Consider the following 18928-nt stretch of genomic DNA (forward strand, 5'->3'; position numbering starts at 1 on the left):
AGTGGGAAGGGAAGTCTTCCATGGGTCTGGGGGAACAGGCAAAGGACATCGGAGCGCAAGCAGGGTAGAGAGGCATGAAGCTACGCTTTTTTGATTCTCTCTTAATTTCTTCCCTTAAAAGTATACACGAGGTCCACTGCCAACTCTCTATGTAGCAACACTGTCAACTAGTCTCAATGATCCAAAACGGGGGACACAAGGTTTCTTGGATCTTAAAGCACTTTGAAGTGGACCTGGGACAGGTAAACACTGAACTGGCTTGGGCCCCGCTGCGCACTAAGTCTGTGACTATCTCTTGTCTCCAACTAGGTGTCTCTCTTTCCTGATTCCATTCTGTCCTGCTTACTGTCAGTGTTCCGGGGCTTATACCCATCTGGTCCTACATATTTCTGTAATGTGTATCTCTCTGCTTTTTACCTTAGCCTATTTGAGATCTCCTAGCTTCAACATCTGTTTAATTTTATGAAATACTGCTGGCCCAGATCCAGGTGAAAAATAACAAGAACCTGGCTTTGAAGTGGTTTATTTGGACTCTGCGAGGAATAGTGTAGCCACCTGGTTTTGACACCTCTGCCTCTCAGCTGCGCCGTCCTTGTCTCATCCTACGAGTTATAGTCAGACCCTTGGCAATCCCTCATCAAGTCCCCGACTTAAAACTTCCAGCTTTGGATCTGAATCACTGCAGGTTCATTCGTGCCAAATAAAGTGTGCTCTTCCCATTTACTCTAACTGCTTCCTTTTGTTTGTCACATGGCTGTACACCAGCTCTGTGCCTCTATTTTGCTTCATTCAACAAATATTTGAGGACTATCCACTGGCTGGCAAAGCCATATGTTTGGAATTGGGAATTAGACAGTGAACCAGACGGTCGTCTCCACCCCTACAGAGTCTGCTTTGTCATAAAGAAGATAGGCTAAAGAGCGGATGACACCACGGTTAATTGCCATTTTATTAAATTCTGCAGAGAAAAGACATAAGCAGAGGTACACCCAGATTTGGGGGAGCCTGAAGTTTGTAGAATTTGGGGAAACTTCGTTAAAAATAAAAATAATTAAAAAATTACAAACAGAAAATTAGGTACATGGGCTTGGAAGTAGCTTGTACAAGCAAGGGCTCTGAAGCTTAAGCTTCATTAGCTTTATGGTACATCAGCTTCTGAGGACAGGGTCTTGGAAGGAGTAGGACAGGGGGTTAACCTACTAGTCAGGGAGCTCAGAGTGAAGGACGAGAGAACATTCAGGCCAGGGGAAAGGGTGTAAGCAGCACATGTATTGGAGGAGTAAAAGAAGGCCACCAGGGGCTGGGGTTTAAAGAACAAACCCAAAGTGACACTGGGAAATACCAAAGTACCATATCACATCGGTCCAGCTAAGGGTTCGGCATCTTAAGAAAGGTAGTAGGAAGACTGTGGATTGATGGAGGGAGAGATTCGTGGGGCATCCTGACGTAAACTTAGATTAGGATGGTAGCAACATATACTGAGCCACACCTAATTTATATGTCTCCTCAAATTTTGATGACCTTACTGCCACCCAAGCTTTTGCCACGAGCTTAAAAAGGAAACTCGGCCCCTGTTGCTTACCTACATCTCCCGCCATTGCCAGCTCTCACAGCTCCCTCAGGACGACAGCAGGGCACTGTCACCGCCTCCACTGTACCTGTCAGAGTGGGAGCTCCAGGAGGGCCAGCGCCCTCAACACGTTGTGGGATTTGGCTTCCCTAGCAGCTGCCTAAAGGGGGCAGGACACAGAACCCAAAAGGGCAGAAGAAAGTAAAGCGTTGTGGTGTAAGAGTTGACCAGCGAGAGACAGGAGACAGGAAGGAACCTGTAGATAGCTCCCTCCCACTTCTCCTCTAAACTGTTGTGAGGCAGGACGATTCCATACAGCCCTCCCCATCCCACACGACGGAGCAACTGGCTGCGTCTCCTTGTGACGTGGCAGCCAGCTCTGGAATGCACCACGCTCTATCTGCTTTCCCTCCTTCCTATCGCCTTTCTCCCCCCCTCACTCTTACTGCTCTGGAATTGAATCCTTCAGCAAAGCATCTTCACATTAATTTTGACTCAGGCTCTGTTTTCTAAGCTAACACACATTAAGAAAAAAAATGGATTCAAACTCTATTCAAATGAGTTCAAGATCTATTTAAGACCTAGTATTATGTAGGGTTTAATTTGGTATACACATTTAAACCATGAACATGTCTACATAGCTAAAGCTATACCATATTCACCTTTGTTTTGGCTGGCCCGGGACTCTGCACATAGTAGGTGCTTCATAGATCTTCCTTGCATGGAATGGGAATAGGTTATCAATGTCCCAGAAAAGTAGGATAGTGTGTGATCAGATACCTGAACCAAAAAAATTGAGCAGAGCCTAACAATGATACTGATTTGACATCAAGCCGTAAAAACTCTTCCAGAAGCTGCTTCTGTTTAATGGTGCTCAAAGGCAAATTAAACAAGACAAATTAAAACTAGGTTGAGGAATGTATAAAATAAGAAATTAAAAGTGTGTGTATTCTAGGGTTAGAGTAAAAAGGAAGGTTTGGTTAAACATGATTCTATTTCCAAGAATATGCATGTGACAAAAATAGATATACTGCATGTACATTAACTTTTAAAAACAGCATTTAGTAGATTTGCCATATTTTAAGAATATACTAAGTTTTTTTTTTAACCATCCATATAAGTTTAACTGTTTATTCAAAATAGTAAAATAAAATGGCAGCCTCTGGTGAAACAAATAATAATGATCCCTTCTCGTGCAAATTTTCATTCTGATATAGAGTTTCTCAGTCTCTATTTTTTCATGTTCTTGTACAACTGGATCTATTCTGCTGTTACACATGTGCATTTCTGTTTTCAGATATAATAGTAAAGAGCTGATAGCAGATTTTCTTAATTCCCTACTGTGTAATTCAAGAATTAATCTACTCTAAGGAGAGGAACTTCATGAATTTAAAGTATATCCATCATCACATTAAGTGATTTGTTGAACTTAAACGCAGTGGCCTAATAGCACAGCTGGTGTGTTGCCTGAGATTTCTTCCCCCTCATTATCGCCACCCCCCAAAGAAGTGCACATTGTAAGCGATATAGTAACTTTGGCTTGAACCCTTTTTGTTTTTGCTGATATGTTTTAATGTAGGCTCTTCTATTGTAAGAAAATCTGTTTTAATCTATTTTGAAGCATGTGTTCATAGAAACAAAACCAAATGCTGACTCTACAAAGCTTTATTGGGTGCCTACCAGATGAGCTGTGATGGAACCATGCTGCCTATCGCTGCCCTCCAGGGGGATGTGAAGACCTAGGGGTAGTTCCTTCAAGTGTTATACCCTAAGCTGGTCCATACTGTAAGATTAGAGGGAAGTTGGTTTGTTTTTTTGTTTTTTTTAATTGACACCATCTAAGATTGAACTTCTTGATATGCAGATAGATTTCCTGTGGAGAGATCCCACAGACTCTTTTGACTGAGTGGAAGGCATATCTTTTTTTTTCTTTTAAAAAATGTTTTCCTTTTTCTCTTCCTTCCTTCCTTCCTTCCTTCCCCTTTTACCTTTATTGATTGACTGATGGATGGATTGATTGCTATGAGAACCTAGAAAATGGTATGGAATAAAACTGCAATTAAAGAAATAGGTATAGAATGTGAGAAATATGAAAAACACTTAAGTTGGTTAGCATGTTGCATATATAAAGGCTTTTGACTTTTTAAAACTAAAATTTGCTTACTTAAAAATTAATGTTCATTACTGAAGAAAATACTGTAAGTATTTTATTCTACAGAAGGCAGAGAAGCAAGTAGCATGATAAAGTCATTCATCATAGTCAGCTTTAAATTGGCAAAACTCATGCCAAGCATTGGCTCTGTGGAAGATTTCATGGTCAATTAGGTAAATACATGTATAAAATGGACCCAGCTACAAAGATCATAAAGCCAATCACTGATCATGTTTAATTTCACCCCCGTAAGTCCCAGAAATAATGTTGCCCTCACAGGTTTAAGATATCCAAATAAAATGTACAATCAATATTTCTGAACACTATAGAAAGCTTTATAATATTTTATAATGTCGAGTCCTTAGTTCATAAGTACTGTTAAATTTAGTCTTCTATATTTCTGAGAGGTTTTCAAGAAACCTCAGCTAAAACTGTCTACAGTATTTTTCATGACAGCACGATGGACATAAGTATACAATTTTAAGCATGTATTTTTCCATTTGAAATACAAATTTGAGGCACATGGTTAGTTGTTTGGATTTGTGCAAGATTCAATTTATATTACAGAAAACCTGCTGACTAGTGTTCCATTCAGGAGCATTCTGTCCTACCATTTTATGCATGTCTGTATTCAAACTAGAATAGTATTAAATGAACCTTTTATATTTTAAATATTCAAGAGGTTTATATTCAAAATTTCTCTTCTCGCTGTCAAACTAGTTTGCCTAAAGGCAAGGTAAGATCAAGTTAGACTCTCAAAGGTAGAATTAAATTTTATCATGGCATCCATCATAATATACAGTTTGCTTAATATGCAAATAAAGAGTATATGGATTCAAAGAATAAAGGGTTTTTAGGCAGTGTGAAATTCAAGGGACCACTTTTATAGAATACATTCCTTTTAAATTTACATTTCCATCATTTTAATGAAAACACAGGGTAAACAAATTATAATAGAAATGTTTTCAGTTACCATTTCCCATTCAATTTTACTTCTACTGGGTTATTTTTCATGACAGCTCTTTATTTAAAACTAATAAAAATAGAAGAGAAGAAATAAAATAAATATACTATAAAGAAATCATTACCTCGGCCTTTCTGGAGAGTTCCATCCAGTCATTCCTGTTGTAACTGCACATGATGCTAGCAATCACAATCTTTAAAAAGAGAAGGAAAGAATATTCGTTCAAAGACTCATGCCTTTGGGCACAAGGGTATATGACATTTATATGCGTATGTTTATAATGGTAAAAACTATATTATAAAAATTAGTTTTCCATCTGTTGGAAGAAATCATTAAAAAACGGCAGGGCATTATAGTGAAGCAAAGGATGAGATCTGGGGCTTCGGACTTGTGTCAGAGACTTTCTCATTCACTATCTTTGAATACTTGAGCAAGTTACTTAACTTTTCTGATCTGCAGCATTCTCATTTTTAAAATAGAGATAATAATACTGACTTTGCCAACCTCAAAAAGTGATAGTTGGAATTACATGGATTTGCGTATGTGAAAGGTTGTTTAAATTGTACAACGACATAGAAATATTTATTAATAAAATCACTGGTATAGCTAAAAGGCTTCAAGGTATGGAAAGGAAATAAATTAGTGTCTTCTTCAATCATTTCTTATTATAGTATGCATAATAACACCTTACATATTCAGAGTGAATTATAGTTTTAAAGTTTGTTAAATGTTGATTATTTAACTACAGTCTTACAGTAACATCATAATGGAGGCTACATAGAGTAGTAGTTAACGAGTATCTGCTCTGAAGCCAGAATGTCTAGATTACAGCTCAGACTCTACTACTAACTGTGTGGCCCTGGGCAAGATATTTAGTTTCCTCATTGGTTAAATATGGATAATAGTACTACCTACTTACAAAAGTAATAATTAAATGGCTAAGACTTTATGGCTCTAATGATGTACTAGGTAATGTTCTAATAGATTTTACTTTAGCAACTTACTTAATTATTCTCAGCATGATTCTCCCCATTTTACAGATGAAGATGTTGAGGCACTGAGATGTAAAGGTCACATAGCTAATAAAGAGCAGAGCCAGGACTCAGACGCAGAAATTTGACTGAGTCTGTGCTTTCAACCACTAGGTTTGCTGGTCTAATGTAAATATTCAATATATGTCAATAATTATTTTTTATTACCATTTAAAGACTATGAGATTGTGACACAAAGAGTTTATGCCAAGCCTAAAGTCACAGAGTCTAGTGGGAGAGTCCACTAAAAGCCACTGGGCTCTCACCACACACAGCGTTTTTTAAGTATGTCTAAAAAACAAAACAAAGATGTGTTGTACAAGTCAGATGAATGCTTTTCACATTAAGAGAAAGACAGAAAATAAGTTGTGATCCCATTGGAGAGAGCTCTGAATACCAGAGTTCTAAATACTGAATAAGCCTGTCCTGAATGTTAGGTCAATTTTTTCTCTTCTGATAGACTATAATCTCCATGGGTGCCTGGACTGCTCTGCATCATTCATCATTTTATCTACAATAACCAGCATGATGTTTGGCACATAGCAAGACGGAGAGAATAAATGTACAAGGTCACTAAAAGGTTTAGAAACAGAGAGTTGCTTTTTCAGCTCATCCTGTTAAGATTAAGCAGAAATGAACACCATGAGTTAGAGAAGGGAAAAAATAAACAACTGGTGAAAACTGTTGGCAAATAATTTTTATACAAGTCAGAGTGAAGAGTGAGCAGGGCAGCTGCGAGTGCTGGTCTTGGTGATAGAAAAAGATGTCAAAATACACAGAACTCATGAACCTGAAGGAGCAATAAAGAAAGAAGAATCAAGAGATCTGAGAGGCTGATCCTGAGTGACTGAAAAAAATCTCAGAACTTTAGTCACATAAAAGTAAGACAATGGTGAGAAGAAGGAAGCCCGGAGAAACAGTATATTCAAATAGACTCCTCTGCAGAGCGAGGAACAAAGAAAGAAAAGTGAAAGTAGATGATGAATAGAGGAGGAAAATTAAGAATGCATAATTATTTTTTATTGAGTTCAGGATTCAACTTTAGTGTCCAGTGAGGATGCAGCTCTGGATGCAGCTTTGAAGAATTTGAGAGAAAAATGTAAGAGTGATCCTTGGCCTTTTCTCTAGTGATTAAAAGAAAGTGAAAAGTCAAATTCCAAACTTTCCCATTTGCAAGCAAAAAAAGGGTCACTAGCATAATTGTGCATCTTCAGTAAGAGATGCTCTTGCTGCTACTTCCACGGGCTCTAGGGATATTCTGCCCCACTCATACTTTGAAAACAGACTGGGGAGGAATTCTGCAAGGGACACCAGATCTCCTAGAACTAGACTAATACCTCCTTGTGAGTATCCCTTCCATGGAAAAAAAATGTGGGACCTCATTTGAAAAGAAAATCAATTGGGATGAAGGCTAGGGGCAAGTGACAGATTCCTATTTTCCTCAGTGGCCTCAAGGTCAAGTAAATACCCAAGCATTTTTAAAAAATGGTTAATCTAAGAATTTAGGGAAGGATCAGACTCCCCAAGCTCATTGGTAAAACTTCAAGGGCAGGGTTAGATCCAAAGATTCAGACTAAAAAAGCAGCTTTAGCATTGGATATTAACTTTCTTGTGGTGAAAGAGACGAACAATAGACCTAGGTTTTTAGGGAGTTTTATTATTCAAAATAAATCAAGACAGACAAAAAACAAAAACAAAAACAAAACATGCCTCCAGTTATGACAAAGTAATCCTGGAGTTCACATTCCCATACAAATATGAATGGCTGCTAAATCAGCACCGCATCCTCCTCCCCAGTGTCCCTCTCAGGGCACCACCGAGGACAACAGGGAAGGACCTTCTAGTGGGCAGGAGTCAGGTAGGCAGACGGGCTGACCAAGAAAGCGACTTCCAGGGAAGCAAGGTTTGCTAGCACTGACAACTGGATATGATAGATGCTCTCAACTAGTGACTAACATAGTTCCTCTGTACCAAATGGCAATTTTTATTTTGCTAAAGCTGTTTTTGTTTCAAATATATATTGATTGTGTCTGGATTGCTTAAAATCATCATTTGCCTTATAAGTTGAGGATCATGGGGAGCTACACTTGGGCCTGATGGAGAGAAATAAATATCACCCAGAGAATAGTCCTGAACATTGAGAACACTGGTACCATCAAATTCCTAGGAATGCAGTGACTGGATATGATTTGGGCCACACTGTCATTGGGGAAGGGTGACCACAGGTGGGGGAGATACATTAGGTTGAACAGATACAAGTTTTATTTGTGTGCACTGAGCAGCCAAGCACTACCCTGTTCTCCTTTACTCCTCTTCTAAAAGCAGATTCTACCTGCTTGTCCCAAAAGCTGGGAAAATATCCCCAACAGGGTTAATCACAATGATCAACTACTCTCTGCTCTCATTAAAGTCCTTCAATGGAGCTGGGGAGATAAAGGCTTTTTTCCTTTTTGGACTCTAAATTGGAATGAAATGTGTTCAGAGCAGCTGGTAATCACTGACTGCTTACTTAAGCAACCCAACCCTCCCACTCCCACCCAAAGCTAGCTGTACTAGGTAAAAATAAAGCAGAGACAGAGGAAAGTAGAGATGCAAGATGAAGAGATTTTCTGCCACTATTTTTTTAAGTAATTAATTAATTAATTTAATTGGCTATGTTGGGTCTTCGTTGCTGCACACGGGCTTTCTCTAGTTGCGACGAGCAGGGGCTACTCTTCGTTGTGGTGCATGGATTCATCATTGTGGTGGCCTCTCTTGTTGTGAAGCACGGGCTCTAGGCGAGTGGGCTTCAGTAGTTGCAGCACACGGGCGCAATAGTTGTGGCTCACGGGCTCTAGAGCTCAGGCTCAACAGTTGCGGCGCACGGGCTTAGTTGCTCTGCGGCATGTAGTATCTTCCTGGGGCAGGGATCGAATCCATGTCCCCTCCATTGACAGGCGGATTCTTAACCACTCTGCCACTTAGGAAGTCCTCTGTCACTTTTAAGTCAGGTGTACCACTAACATGAGTGTACAAGTGAACCAGTAAATACCACTTTTGGCTTAAGAAAACTCAAGTTATATTCCAGTTTCTGTAACTGACAGTCTTGACAATCACTATATGTGAAACTAAAATTGTCACTTTTAAAATAACTTTGTAAGTATTTTTTTCTGTCAAGTAAATTTAAGGGAAAAATAACTTTATCCACCATTTTTAAATGCTGAATTATCTAAGAAGTCTAAAAATTTTTATCTAAAACCAAGGGATGGTTTGCAAAAATACATGGTGACATTCTAATTCAGAGGAATAATGATGATCCCAAATCATTTTATTTTTTATTAAAAGATATTAGGATTTTTCAAAAAGTCAGGCTAAAAGACATTAACGCTAAAAGAACACTGGATAGAATTTAATCTTTCTTTGATGATTAGAAAGCTCTTCAGTGTTTTGCTGTGCTTGGTTTTTAATCAAGCAAAGGAAGACAGGTTACTTTTTTCCTATGGAAAAAAAAGAACTGATGTATATTTTATATTGTGAAACATCATGAAATGTTAGTAGAAATGAATACGCGAAGAAATTTTTAAAACAGAGTATCATTTCCCTGTATTTCATTTAATTTATGCCATTTCTAGTGCTCCATTTTTCATGGCTCATATTCTAAACCATTATCGGATGAGTTTATACACAAAAGCCAAATGCTATGTAGGGTTTGAACTACACCCTACATTGTATAATACACAGTCTTGTGAGAGTGTCAGTGTTAGTTAATCAATTAATATGGAAACTGAGCATCTACTGTGGTAGGCACTAGATGACATGCAGAGGAGCTTAAGACATTGATTCAGAGCCTTTGTTTATTCAACATTCAACCAGTATTTCTTGAGACCTTCTATGTGCCAGTAACTGTAACACAGAACTGATTAACAAAACAGGAAAAGTCCCTACCTTCCTGCAGCTTACATTTTTAGGGAGGGAAAAACTCATTAAAAAATATATTATTAGGACTATTTCCAGGTCAATATGAAGGAAAAAGAGAGGAGAGCAAGATGGCGACTCACAGGGGTGCACAGAGCCGCATTCGATGATGGTCAGTAAAGGGCTCTATGAGATGAGAAATAAAAGATAAGAAAGCACCTCACACAGAAGAATGGATTAGGACCCGAGGGAAAGGTGGCATTCTAGGTAGAGGAAAGTGCACATACAAAGACTCTGAAGTGAGAGGGCGCCTGATGGACTGAAAGAGAGACGGCCTTTGCGGATGGTGTTCCGTGACCAAGCAAGGAGAGTGTGAGAGAAGCAGGCAATAGCCATACGTCTGGGAGCTGAAAGCTGTGGAGTTTGGGTTTTACTGTAGGTATGATGGGAGACCACTGAAAGGTTTAAAAGAGGGTGATACAATGATCTGATTTACATTTTCGAAAGATGCTTCTGGCTACTTTGTAGGGAATGGAATGAGGTGGCTGTCGGGTAAAACCAAAGAGTCCAGTTAAGTTGAAATAATGTGGCTTGCATAATATTCACAGAGATGCCAAGAAGTGGAATTCCAAGCTAGAACCCACACGATGGGCCAATGATTAAACTCAGGAGGTGAGAAGAAAGAAGAAATTAGGAATAATCCTAGATTATTGGCTTGAGACACTGAGTGCAACACCGACTTCACCGAGATGGAAGAAAGCCTAGTGCGGCAATGAGTGGGGACTACTAAGAGGTTCAGTTTTAACATATGACATACAAATTGTCTATCAAGCATCTCATTAGTGATGACAGCAAGTGTGCCACTGGATACACGAGTCTAGAAATCAGTGAAGAGGTTAGAGATGAAAGCAAACATTTTAGAGACTTCAACATATATTGATATTTAAAGCCACCTGGCTTAGTGACTCCACAAACAGAAGAGAACGGAGAAAATGAAAGAGATGAGGATTAACCAAGAGCCACATGAAAAATGTGGTGTCACAAATATCAACAGAGGGAAGTGTTCCAAAAAGTAAGGAGCAATCAATGGGGATGAATGCTTCTGAGAGGTGGTGTAAGAAAACAGAGAAGTGTCCACAGGATTTGGCAGTACAGATGCCACTGCTAACCTTTACAAGAAGGGTGTCAGTGAAGCAGGGAAGACAGGAGTCAGACTGGAGTCCACTGAACGAAGAGAATATGAAAGTGAGAGAACTGATACACAAAGCTCTCTATAGTTTTGGTAGGCTAGCTCACAGAGCAATGAGGCAGCAGATGAAGGGCTGTGGGAGGTCTGGTGAGAGATTGTTTTTAATGGACTATATTTGAGTATTTTTTTTATGCTGGTGGAAATAATGTAGGAAAGAGGAAGAAACGGTTGAAAAGGCAAGAGGTGGTGATGAATCCAGCACACAAGCAGAGAAAGTAACCTTTGCAAGGAACAGAGGTATTATTTCCAGTTCAACAAAGTGGAAGAGAGGAGTAGAGAGAGAAAATAGGAGCGAATGCAGTTGAGTTTCTAGATTTGGTGTGGAAAAGGTGAAATTAAAAAGGTGTTTAAGTTTTCTTTATGAGGTAGTAGGTGAAGTCCCCTGCTGACAGTAAGGAGAACAAGGGACAGAAGTTTAGACGTATGAGGGGGAGAGGAAAGTATTAAACTAGACATCTAAGAAAATGGGAACAAAAATTTACCAGAAGATTATGGTAAGATTACTGGGCCACAAAGGCAGGTGTATTTAATCAGGATTGATACTGTTTTTGGAAACAAGATTAATTAGTAAAAGGACAGTATGATTTAGAAAATTAGAACACAGATGAGACCCTCCTTTATATGGCTGACCATAAAATAGGTTTTATAGATTATGTTTTAGAATTGAGACCCATCTTATCAAGATGTTTTTTGGTGCTTTGGTCATTAAAATTTGATGTGTTCCATAAAAGGGCATTCTTATATCTAATTCTGCTTTATAGAGAATACTTTTAAATTGCAGTTTTACATAGTTTTGACTTTCATTTTGACTAATGCATAGAACTTAAAATTATACTCTTTGTGTAAACACCTAATTTCTATGAAACATTAATGTCTTAAAGCATATAAAATGCCAACTCTAATAACTTATGAATCAAATTCTGGGTGTTGTTTCTCTCTGAGAAACACTTCAAAGGTTAAAAACAACGGCACACTTGCTTTGCAACAAGAAAAAGTAGTAAGTGGCTTCAACTGTCATCCTTTCAAACTTTTAAAGAATCACAATTCACAGTCAAATTATTTTTTTAAATAATTCATTTCCTTATGGAATAAATAAAATGATTTTATTAAGTATTTTTTTAATATGAATGACAATAAAGTCTGCACATCAGAAATTAAGGTGAAGAACAACATAAAATTTCCAAGTAGTTACAAGCAGAATGTGTTGTCAAATTCCCAAATACTTACAGTCTCTGCCTAGAACACAGGTTGGAAACACTGTTTTGGTATTCTGTAATCATACTGTGAACTACATTGGAAATTCAGTCAACAATTCAGCCTCAAGACAACCTAAATTTTTCAGTAGGGAAAAACTGCAAAGTGACAGAGGTGAACAACTGTAAATTACAAGTAGCCGAGTTAGGTTTTGTCAAACAATTTAACAAAATCATTCCTAGCACTACTGGGATTATATTATCTTGAGGAGGAAAAACAGCATGGGACATGTGATTTTCAAAGACATTTCAACTAAGAAAATATATTTACTAAATATTAATTGTACAATATTCAAATTGTAAATATTCTTTACATGATTGTACAAATATAGTGAAAGTGAGATTGGTACAATTTTCCTGAAATGCACACATTGAGAGTAGAACATTAAAAGTAAAACTCATAAGCTCTTCAAATTTTATATGGTTATTTCTAATTTAATGGTTGCAAATGAGAATAGTATTCAAAGTTGTCTTTTATATTATTTTAAAATTGTCATTTTTTCGCTTATTTTCGGACTCACAAATACCTTGCTTATACAACTATTCCTAACAGAAAAGTCACGTTCAAAGTTATAAAATATGCACATAGTTTCCACAGAAAATCAGAGATGTTTTCCACTAGAACAAGAAATAAACAACCACTGTAGACTACTCAGGAACTACAGTAACTGCTGTTTTTTCCTCTCCTTTTGATCACTTCTTACTATGTTTTTATCTATTTTCTGTCCCCACTATAACTAGCAACTGATCTACACTAGGTCACCAGTGACCTTGGCAAAATTATTAGATACTTTTCAGCCCAAATCTTTAGTGGAACTCTTTTCAGCACTGAGACGGTTAACCACCTCCAGCTTCCTGAAACTCTCCTCTGTATGAGCTTTGGAAATACCTCCTTTTATCCTTATTTCTCCTATTTTCCCTATTCCTTCTCAGGCTCTTCTGCCTCTGATCACCTTTTACATGTTGATGTCCCCAGGTTCTACTCATGGTCCTTTTTTAGCATTGCTTCATACACATCCCTTAGACGTCATGTTCACAGTGAATTCAGATAATACCTATATGCAGAAAATTCATAAAGTAAACACCTGCAACCTGTGTCTTTCTCCTGAGTGCAAGAGCAGCATATTCAACTACCTTTGAGCACCTACATTCAAATCAAACTTAAATTTCTCCACCCTGAATTTGTATTTTCTCCACATTAAATATGTTTATACTCTACACTTTTGTCCCAAGTTAGAAAACTAGGAGGAGATTTTCTTTCTTCATTTCTCTCTCATTGCCTACATCCAATTATTTTCCAAATATTCTCTAGCCCACTGGTTCTCAAACTTGGCTGAGCACTGAAATCACCAGGAGAGTTAAAAACAACCCCAAGATCTGTATGCAGTTAGGCCCAGGCATCAGTGTGTTTTCAAGGATCTCAGGATAATTCTAAAGTGCAGTAAAGTTTGAGAAGTACTGCTCTGGTTTACTCTTCAAATATGTCTTCTAGGTGTTTTGACTCTTCATCACGACTGTCTTAGTTAAGACCTTCAGCATCACTCCCCTGGATTACTGAAGTAGCTTCCTTATTAGTCTCTCCATCTCTGATATCAGCCTATGCCATCTGCCAGATTCGTCTAAAGAGACAAACCTGATCATATCACACTTCTGCTTCAAATCCAACTTCAGCATAAAATCCAACTCTTTAATATGCTATACAAGACCACCATGCAACGCTTGCTCCAATCACACTGAATTATTGTTTCATGAATGTAACATGTATTCTGCATTCTCTTGACCATATGTCTATTCCTTTTGTCTGAATGAATAAGGAATGGTCCCCGTGCTCTAGGAGCATATGGTATAATAAAGGAGACATATGTAAATTGATATGAAAATAATTATAGTGTATGAACCAAAATATACTGAGAGCAGAAAGGAGCGATTATTTGTACCTGTGTAAATCAGGGAGGGCCTCATAGAAAAGTAACTCAATCAATTCTGAAAGCATCCATGGGTATTTATTGAAAACTGATTAGAAATAAAAAGGCCAGTTTTTTATGAGCACTCCAGCTATAGCAAGCAGCAGAAACAAAGGCTATGTTTAAGGACTCTCAAGGAATTCAATTTAACTTTGGGAGAAATGAATGGCTACACTTCATGGGCAATGGGGCTGGATGCACAGGCAAAAACCAGGTTTATTCAGGCAAGAGGCTAAAACAATGGTTTCTAATCAGCTGAGCATTTGGCTTTGAATTTTAGATTATTCTGTCTAGTAAATTACTGCTTCTCTTTTGCCCAATACCTTTCCTAGGAAGGCTTACCCGTTCACCGTTCCTTGCCTATGTCAGGCACCCCTCTTCTGAGCTCCCACAGCATCCTTTGCATTTCTCTATCATAACATTTATTATATTGTATTGAATTGTTGTCTGTATGTTTTTCATAAGATGACCAAAGTTTTTGGGGGGCAGGGCCCAGTTTTTCATCTCTATATCTCTAAGCATCCAGTATTGTACCTTATATTTAGGATTCAAAAATATTTGCCTCAAGAAATACTGAACTGGGTAGTAGAGAAAAGAAATCGCAAGTAACACGCATTGCAAATAATCCAAGTAATTAAATAATGTATCGCATTACATTTACAATATCTAATGTAAGTAAATTTCTGTATTCTACAGAGAGAATGAAACAGACATATAGGCGGTACAAGGTAAGATGTTCAAGAACCTCCCATATTTTATAAAGTATACTTTACATCAAAAAATAAGAATCCATTGTATTTGTTTATATACTTACACTTAATACACATTTTCACATACATTATCTCATTTATGCCACTTAATAATTTTGAATTTAGAAAACCTTATATTGAGAATAATGAGCACAGATAATTTATTTTAGCAGGGTCATGTAAATCAATAGCAGAGGCAGGGAATAAGCTCAGGTCTTTTGACTCCAAGGTCCTCTTGACTACATCAAGACTATACCATATTGATTTCCTATCCTTTCAATTTACATTAGGGATTCTAGTTGATTTTGTGTCCTCAACCCTCTTGTGGCAGATTATTTGAAAGAAAGCGTTCCCCTCCCTGTGTTCATACTCCTTTGCAATGTAACTGTGCAGCTATTCCTATCAAGTGGGGGATTTATTTACCTGACTTTTGAGTCTGGGCTTTGTTACTTGTTTTAATCAATAGAATATGGCAGAAGTGATGCTATGCCAGTATCAAACGACAGCTTGAAGAGGCCTTGTCCTTTTCTGTTTACTCTCCTGAAATCCTGCCTAGTCATGCAATCAAGCCAGCACAGCCTGCAGAAGGATCAAAGACCACATGAACCATCCAGCTGAGGCCACTCGTGACCAGCCAGCCCATAGCCCACCTGGAGTTAAGAAGCTGAGACCAAAAGAACCACACACCTTAGCTCAGCCCAAATCGCTAACATGCATGCAGAATTGTGAACTGCAATTAATAGTTGCTTCAACCAACTAAGTTTGGAGTGTTTTGTTATGCAGCCAAAGCTAACGGATACCACATTTATTAGTTTAACAAGAACAACAAGAACCAGCACTTGCTGTGTACTTGCATGTGCCAAGCAATATGTTGAGCATTTCACATGCATTATCTCTAATCATGATAAAGTGGAAATTATCAGCCCCAATTTACAGATAGGAAAGAAAAAGTTATTTAAAGAGGTTAAGTAACTACTCATGATTGGACAGCTAATAAGAGTAAATATAAATCTTGAACTCTCTACCTATAATATTTTTTCTCTGAATCATTTTTCTGTGCTCCTTAAACACACATTTATAGAAAACTTTGTGGGTTTATTTTTATACATGGTGGATTTTATTCAATGTGTGTCAGTTTTTATTACTTTCATTCTCAGAGGCTAATCTTATTCCTGTATTCTTGCTCAATACATTATTTCACTGTGACTCTATAAATACCATCTAAGCTAGAAAGGCAGACAGAACTACCTAGGACATCGTGAAGTCAAAGGGAAGATCAAGTGAGAAAGACCCAGTGAGGTGATTTGCTGTTTCTTAACCACCTAAACACGTTAAGGAGTGAAAATAGGGCAGTGTTGACCCTTTATAATTTGGCCCCAAGTCACTTGGGGTAGTTGCTGCCCCTTATCTTGACACACCAAACTGAATCCACCATATGTACTGGCTGCCAGACTTCTCTTAGGCTTCCATTCTTTTCCTGTGCTGATCCTTCTTCTCAGAGCCCACCCTGCTCCCCTGACAGTATATCTCTTATTCACTCTTCAAGTTCTAACGCATAGCTGATTTCTATCATACTCCCTCAGTGATCTCAGAGACACAATTACTGCTTTTACCAGGTGTTTGAGCACCTACTGCTACTCCAGTTCCTGTCGCACTGTAGTACAGATGTGTGTTTGTTTAGCCACTGTCTTCCCTTACTCCACTCGATGGGAAAACACGCTAGTTTTTACTCATCTTCAGTTTCTTGTTATTTGGTTCAGCATTAAATAGCACCTAATGTGCACTTAACAATTGTCTGTAGAAGGGAAGATGGCCTTTTGTTATTTTATTATTAATTTAAAAATTTTTTTCTCATTTATCCCTATAAAGGCTATAGTACTTGCTGCAACAATGAAGAAGTGTATATATGAAACTACCAAGACTAGCATATATTTCCATACCTATAATCCATTTACTGTCCTCACAGCATGATTTTGGCACTGGCTTTAATCTATGATGTCTAACTGAATTTAGGTTGTTCTATCACTGTTGACCCTTCACTGAGGTCACAGTAAGTAACCTGAAGTCATACAATTTGAATTCACTGTACACAAAGATGGTGTTACCCATATAAAACCTGTGAATGAGATTTGATTTTTCTTCTACTTAAAAGGTCATAATATGTTGCCTCTATTGATGTGGTCCATTCAGGGACACGGCTTTTCAAAGGCACATAAAGGAGTTGATTTGAAATATGTTATGCAATATCTATATCCCAACTTTAAACTTTTTCTACGAAGCTATAACAAATATTCATTTAATGAAATACCTTCATAAATTAATAAGGTTAACTGATACAGTGTTAAAATGTGATATAGGAATTTGAGGTTAAAAATAAAGTAGTAATAAAAAAACTCTCACGATAATTACATGGAATGATGCGCTACATTAAATAGTTTGGGCACTTCTTCTAATAACATACATGTAACACATGGGTGTTATAAAGATTACTGAAACATTTTCTGTAAAGACTTTAAATCCCAAATGAAAATTTTACGTAAATACTAAATATTATTGTAATTATTGTATGAGATGTAGCTCTTCTGCTCTCATTAACTATGCTTGCACGTTCAACGCACATTCAATTAGATAATCCTGTTGTGTAAGTTAGCGGTATTGTGTCTTCAGGGCTGGATGGTAAGTTTCTGGAGGACGTAGGCTGTGCCTTCCATCTCCGCATGTGTCCCTTGTGGCTGGGAGTGCCTGTTCTGTTTACTAATGTACCTGACTCAAAATATCTGTTGAATACAGAAATAAATAAAAGAATAGTTGAAATGCAATAATTGTTGGTTACATGCAATGTTTTTAAGAAGTCAGGAACTTCTAAAAACGCACAACTTACTCTTTCCCAGCTATGTGCTACTACCTCACAGAAATTCTCTAGGAAGGGTTAAATCCAATTCACTGTGGAACATGCTGCCCACCCTTGGGAGACTCTGACTCCGTTCTGGGGGCTTCCTCAACCTTACATATTCTTCCCTAGATATCTACAGGCACTTTCGCACACTTCCTTCCAGTCTCTGCTCAAATGCCATTGCCTCAGTGACACCTTATTTAAGACTGCAAACCATCCCCTCCCAGCTGTATTTTCTTTCCCATGACACTTTCTATTATAGCATTTTATTTAATATAGTCAATGTCTTTCTCGCCTCAGCAGGAATGTAAGCTCCACTAGAGGAAGAACCTTTGGGATACAGAACAGTGCTGGCATATAGTGATGTCCTTTACTTGTGAAATGAATAATCAAATACTAACATATCACCTAAACATCTTTTTGCATCAGCTACCTGATCTACAAAATGGGAATAATTTGGTTTACCACACTTATTTCATAGGGATTATTCTGAGAATAACATGGTTTTGTATATTTGACATTAAATACTTTTCAATGAAATTCAATGATTTTTTTTATGACTAAGAGAATAATGTCATATTCAGATTTGCCATTTTCTACAATTTAGAGCACAAACAATGACATTTTGAAATAGCACAACACTTTGGTTTTAAACATCCACAGATAAGACTTAAAAACATGTCATTGGAAAGGGTAGAAAGCATCATCTTTATATGCTCCTTTGATCTTTTGGTAGTGTCATATTGTAGGCATATTTGTAAATTAATACAGCTTAAAAAAAGAGACAGATTCACAGAATCAAATTTTATAGATCAATTCACATTTTATAGATATTAAAAATTATTTTTAGATTTCACTAAAATAGGAAATTCACTAATATCTAGGACATCTTTTTATTAAATTCGGTTTCTTGGCTTAAATTCTTTCATCAGAATTGAAATTAAAATTTTTTTCCTACTTACTCAGAAAAAAATTCTAAGAGCTTTGAGCCCCAGACATGTATGTTTCCCTATTTGGAAGACCCAAAGAGGGCCAATACTGCAAGCAAATACCACGTTCAGGACGGAGCAGCATGCTGCATCCAAGGAACTCTGGACAGTGGGAGAGGGGTTAGGAGTCATGCCCTCTCCCTGAGAGGTCGAAAGAACACGCACTCTAGACCATACTGCTGGAAGCTTTTCTTCTCACCCATGCTGTGCATGAAACACG

General features: G+C 37.7%; 1 protein-coding gene across 3 annotated transcripts in view; it reads right to left on the reverse strand.

Moving 5' to 3' along the window:
- The window catches only part of DPYD (dihydropyrimidine dehydrogenase), an 807016-nt gene that overhangs the window by 272247 nt on the left and 515841 nt on the right, over positions 1–18928 (reverse strand). For all 3 annotated transcript variants that reach the window (XM_057718457.1, XM_057718467.1, XM_057718475.1), the window contains exon 15: positions 4811–4879. In XM_057718457.1, coding sequence (XP_057574440.1) covers positions 4811–4879 — 69 coding nt within the window. The remainder of the gene's footprint in view (positions 1–4810; positions 4880–18928) is intronic.

This window comes from Hippopotamus amphibius, chromosome 1 (genome assembly GCF_030028045.1).
Source record: "Hippopotamus amphibius kiboko isolate mHipAmp2 chromosome 1, mHipAmp2.hap2, whole genome shotgun sequence".
Lineage (NCBI taxonomy): Eukaryota > Metazoa > Chordata > Mammalia > Artiodactyla > Hippopotamidae > Hippopotamus > Hippopotamus amphibius.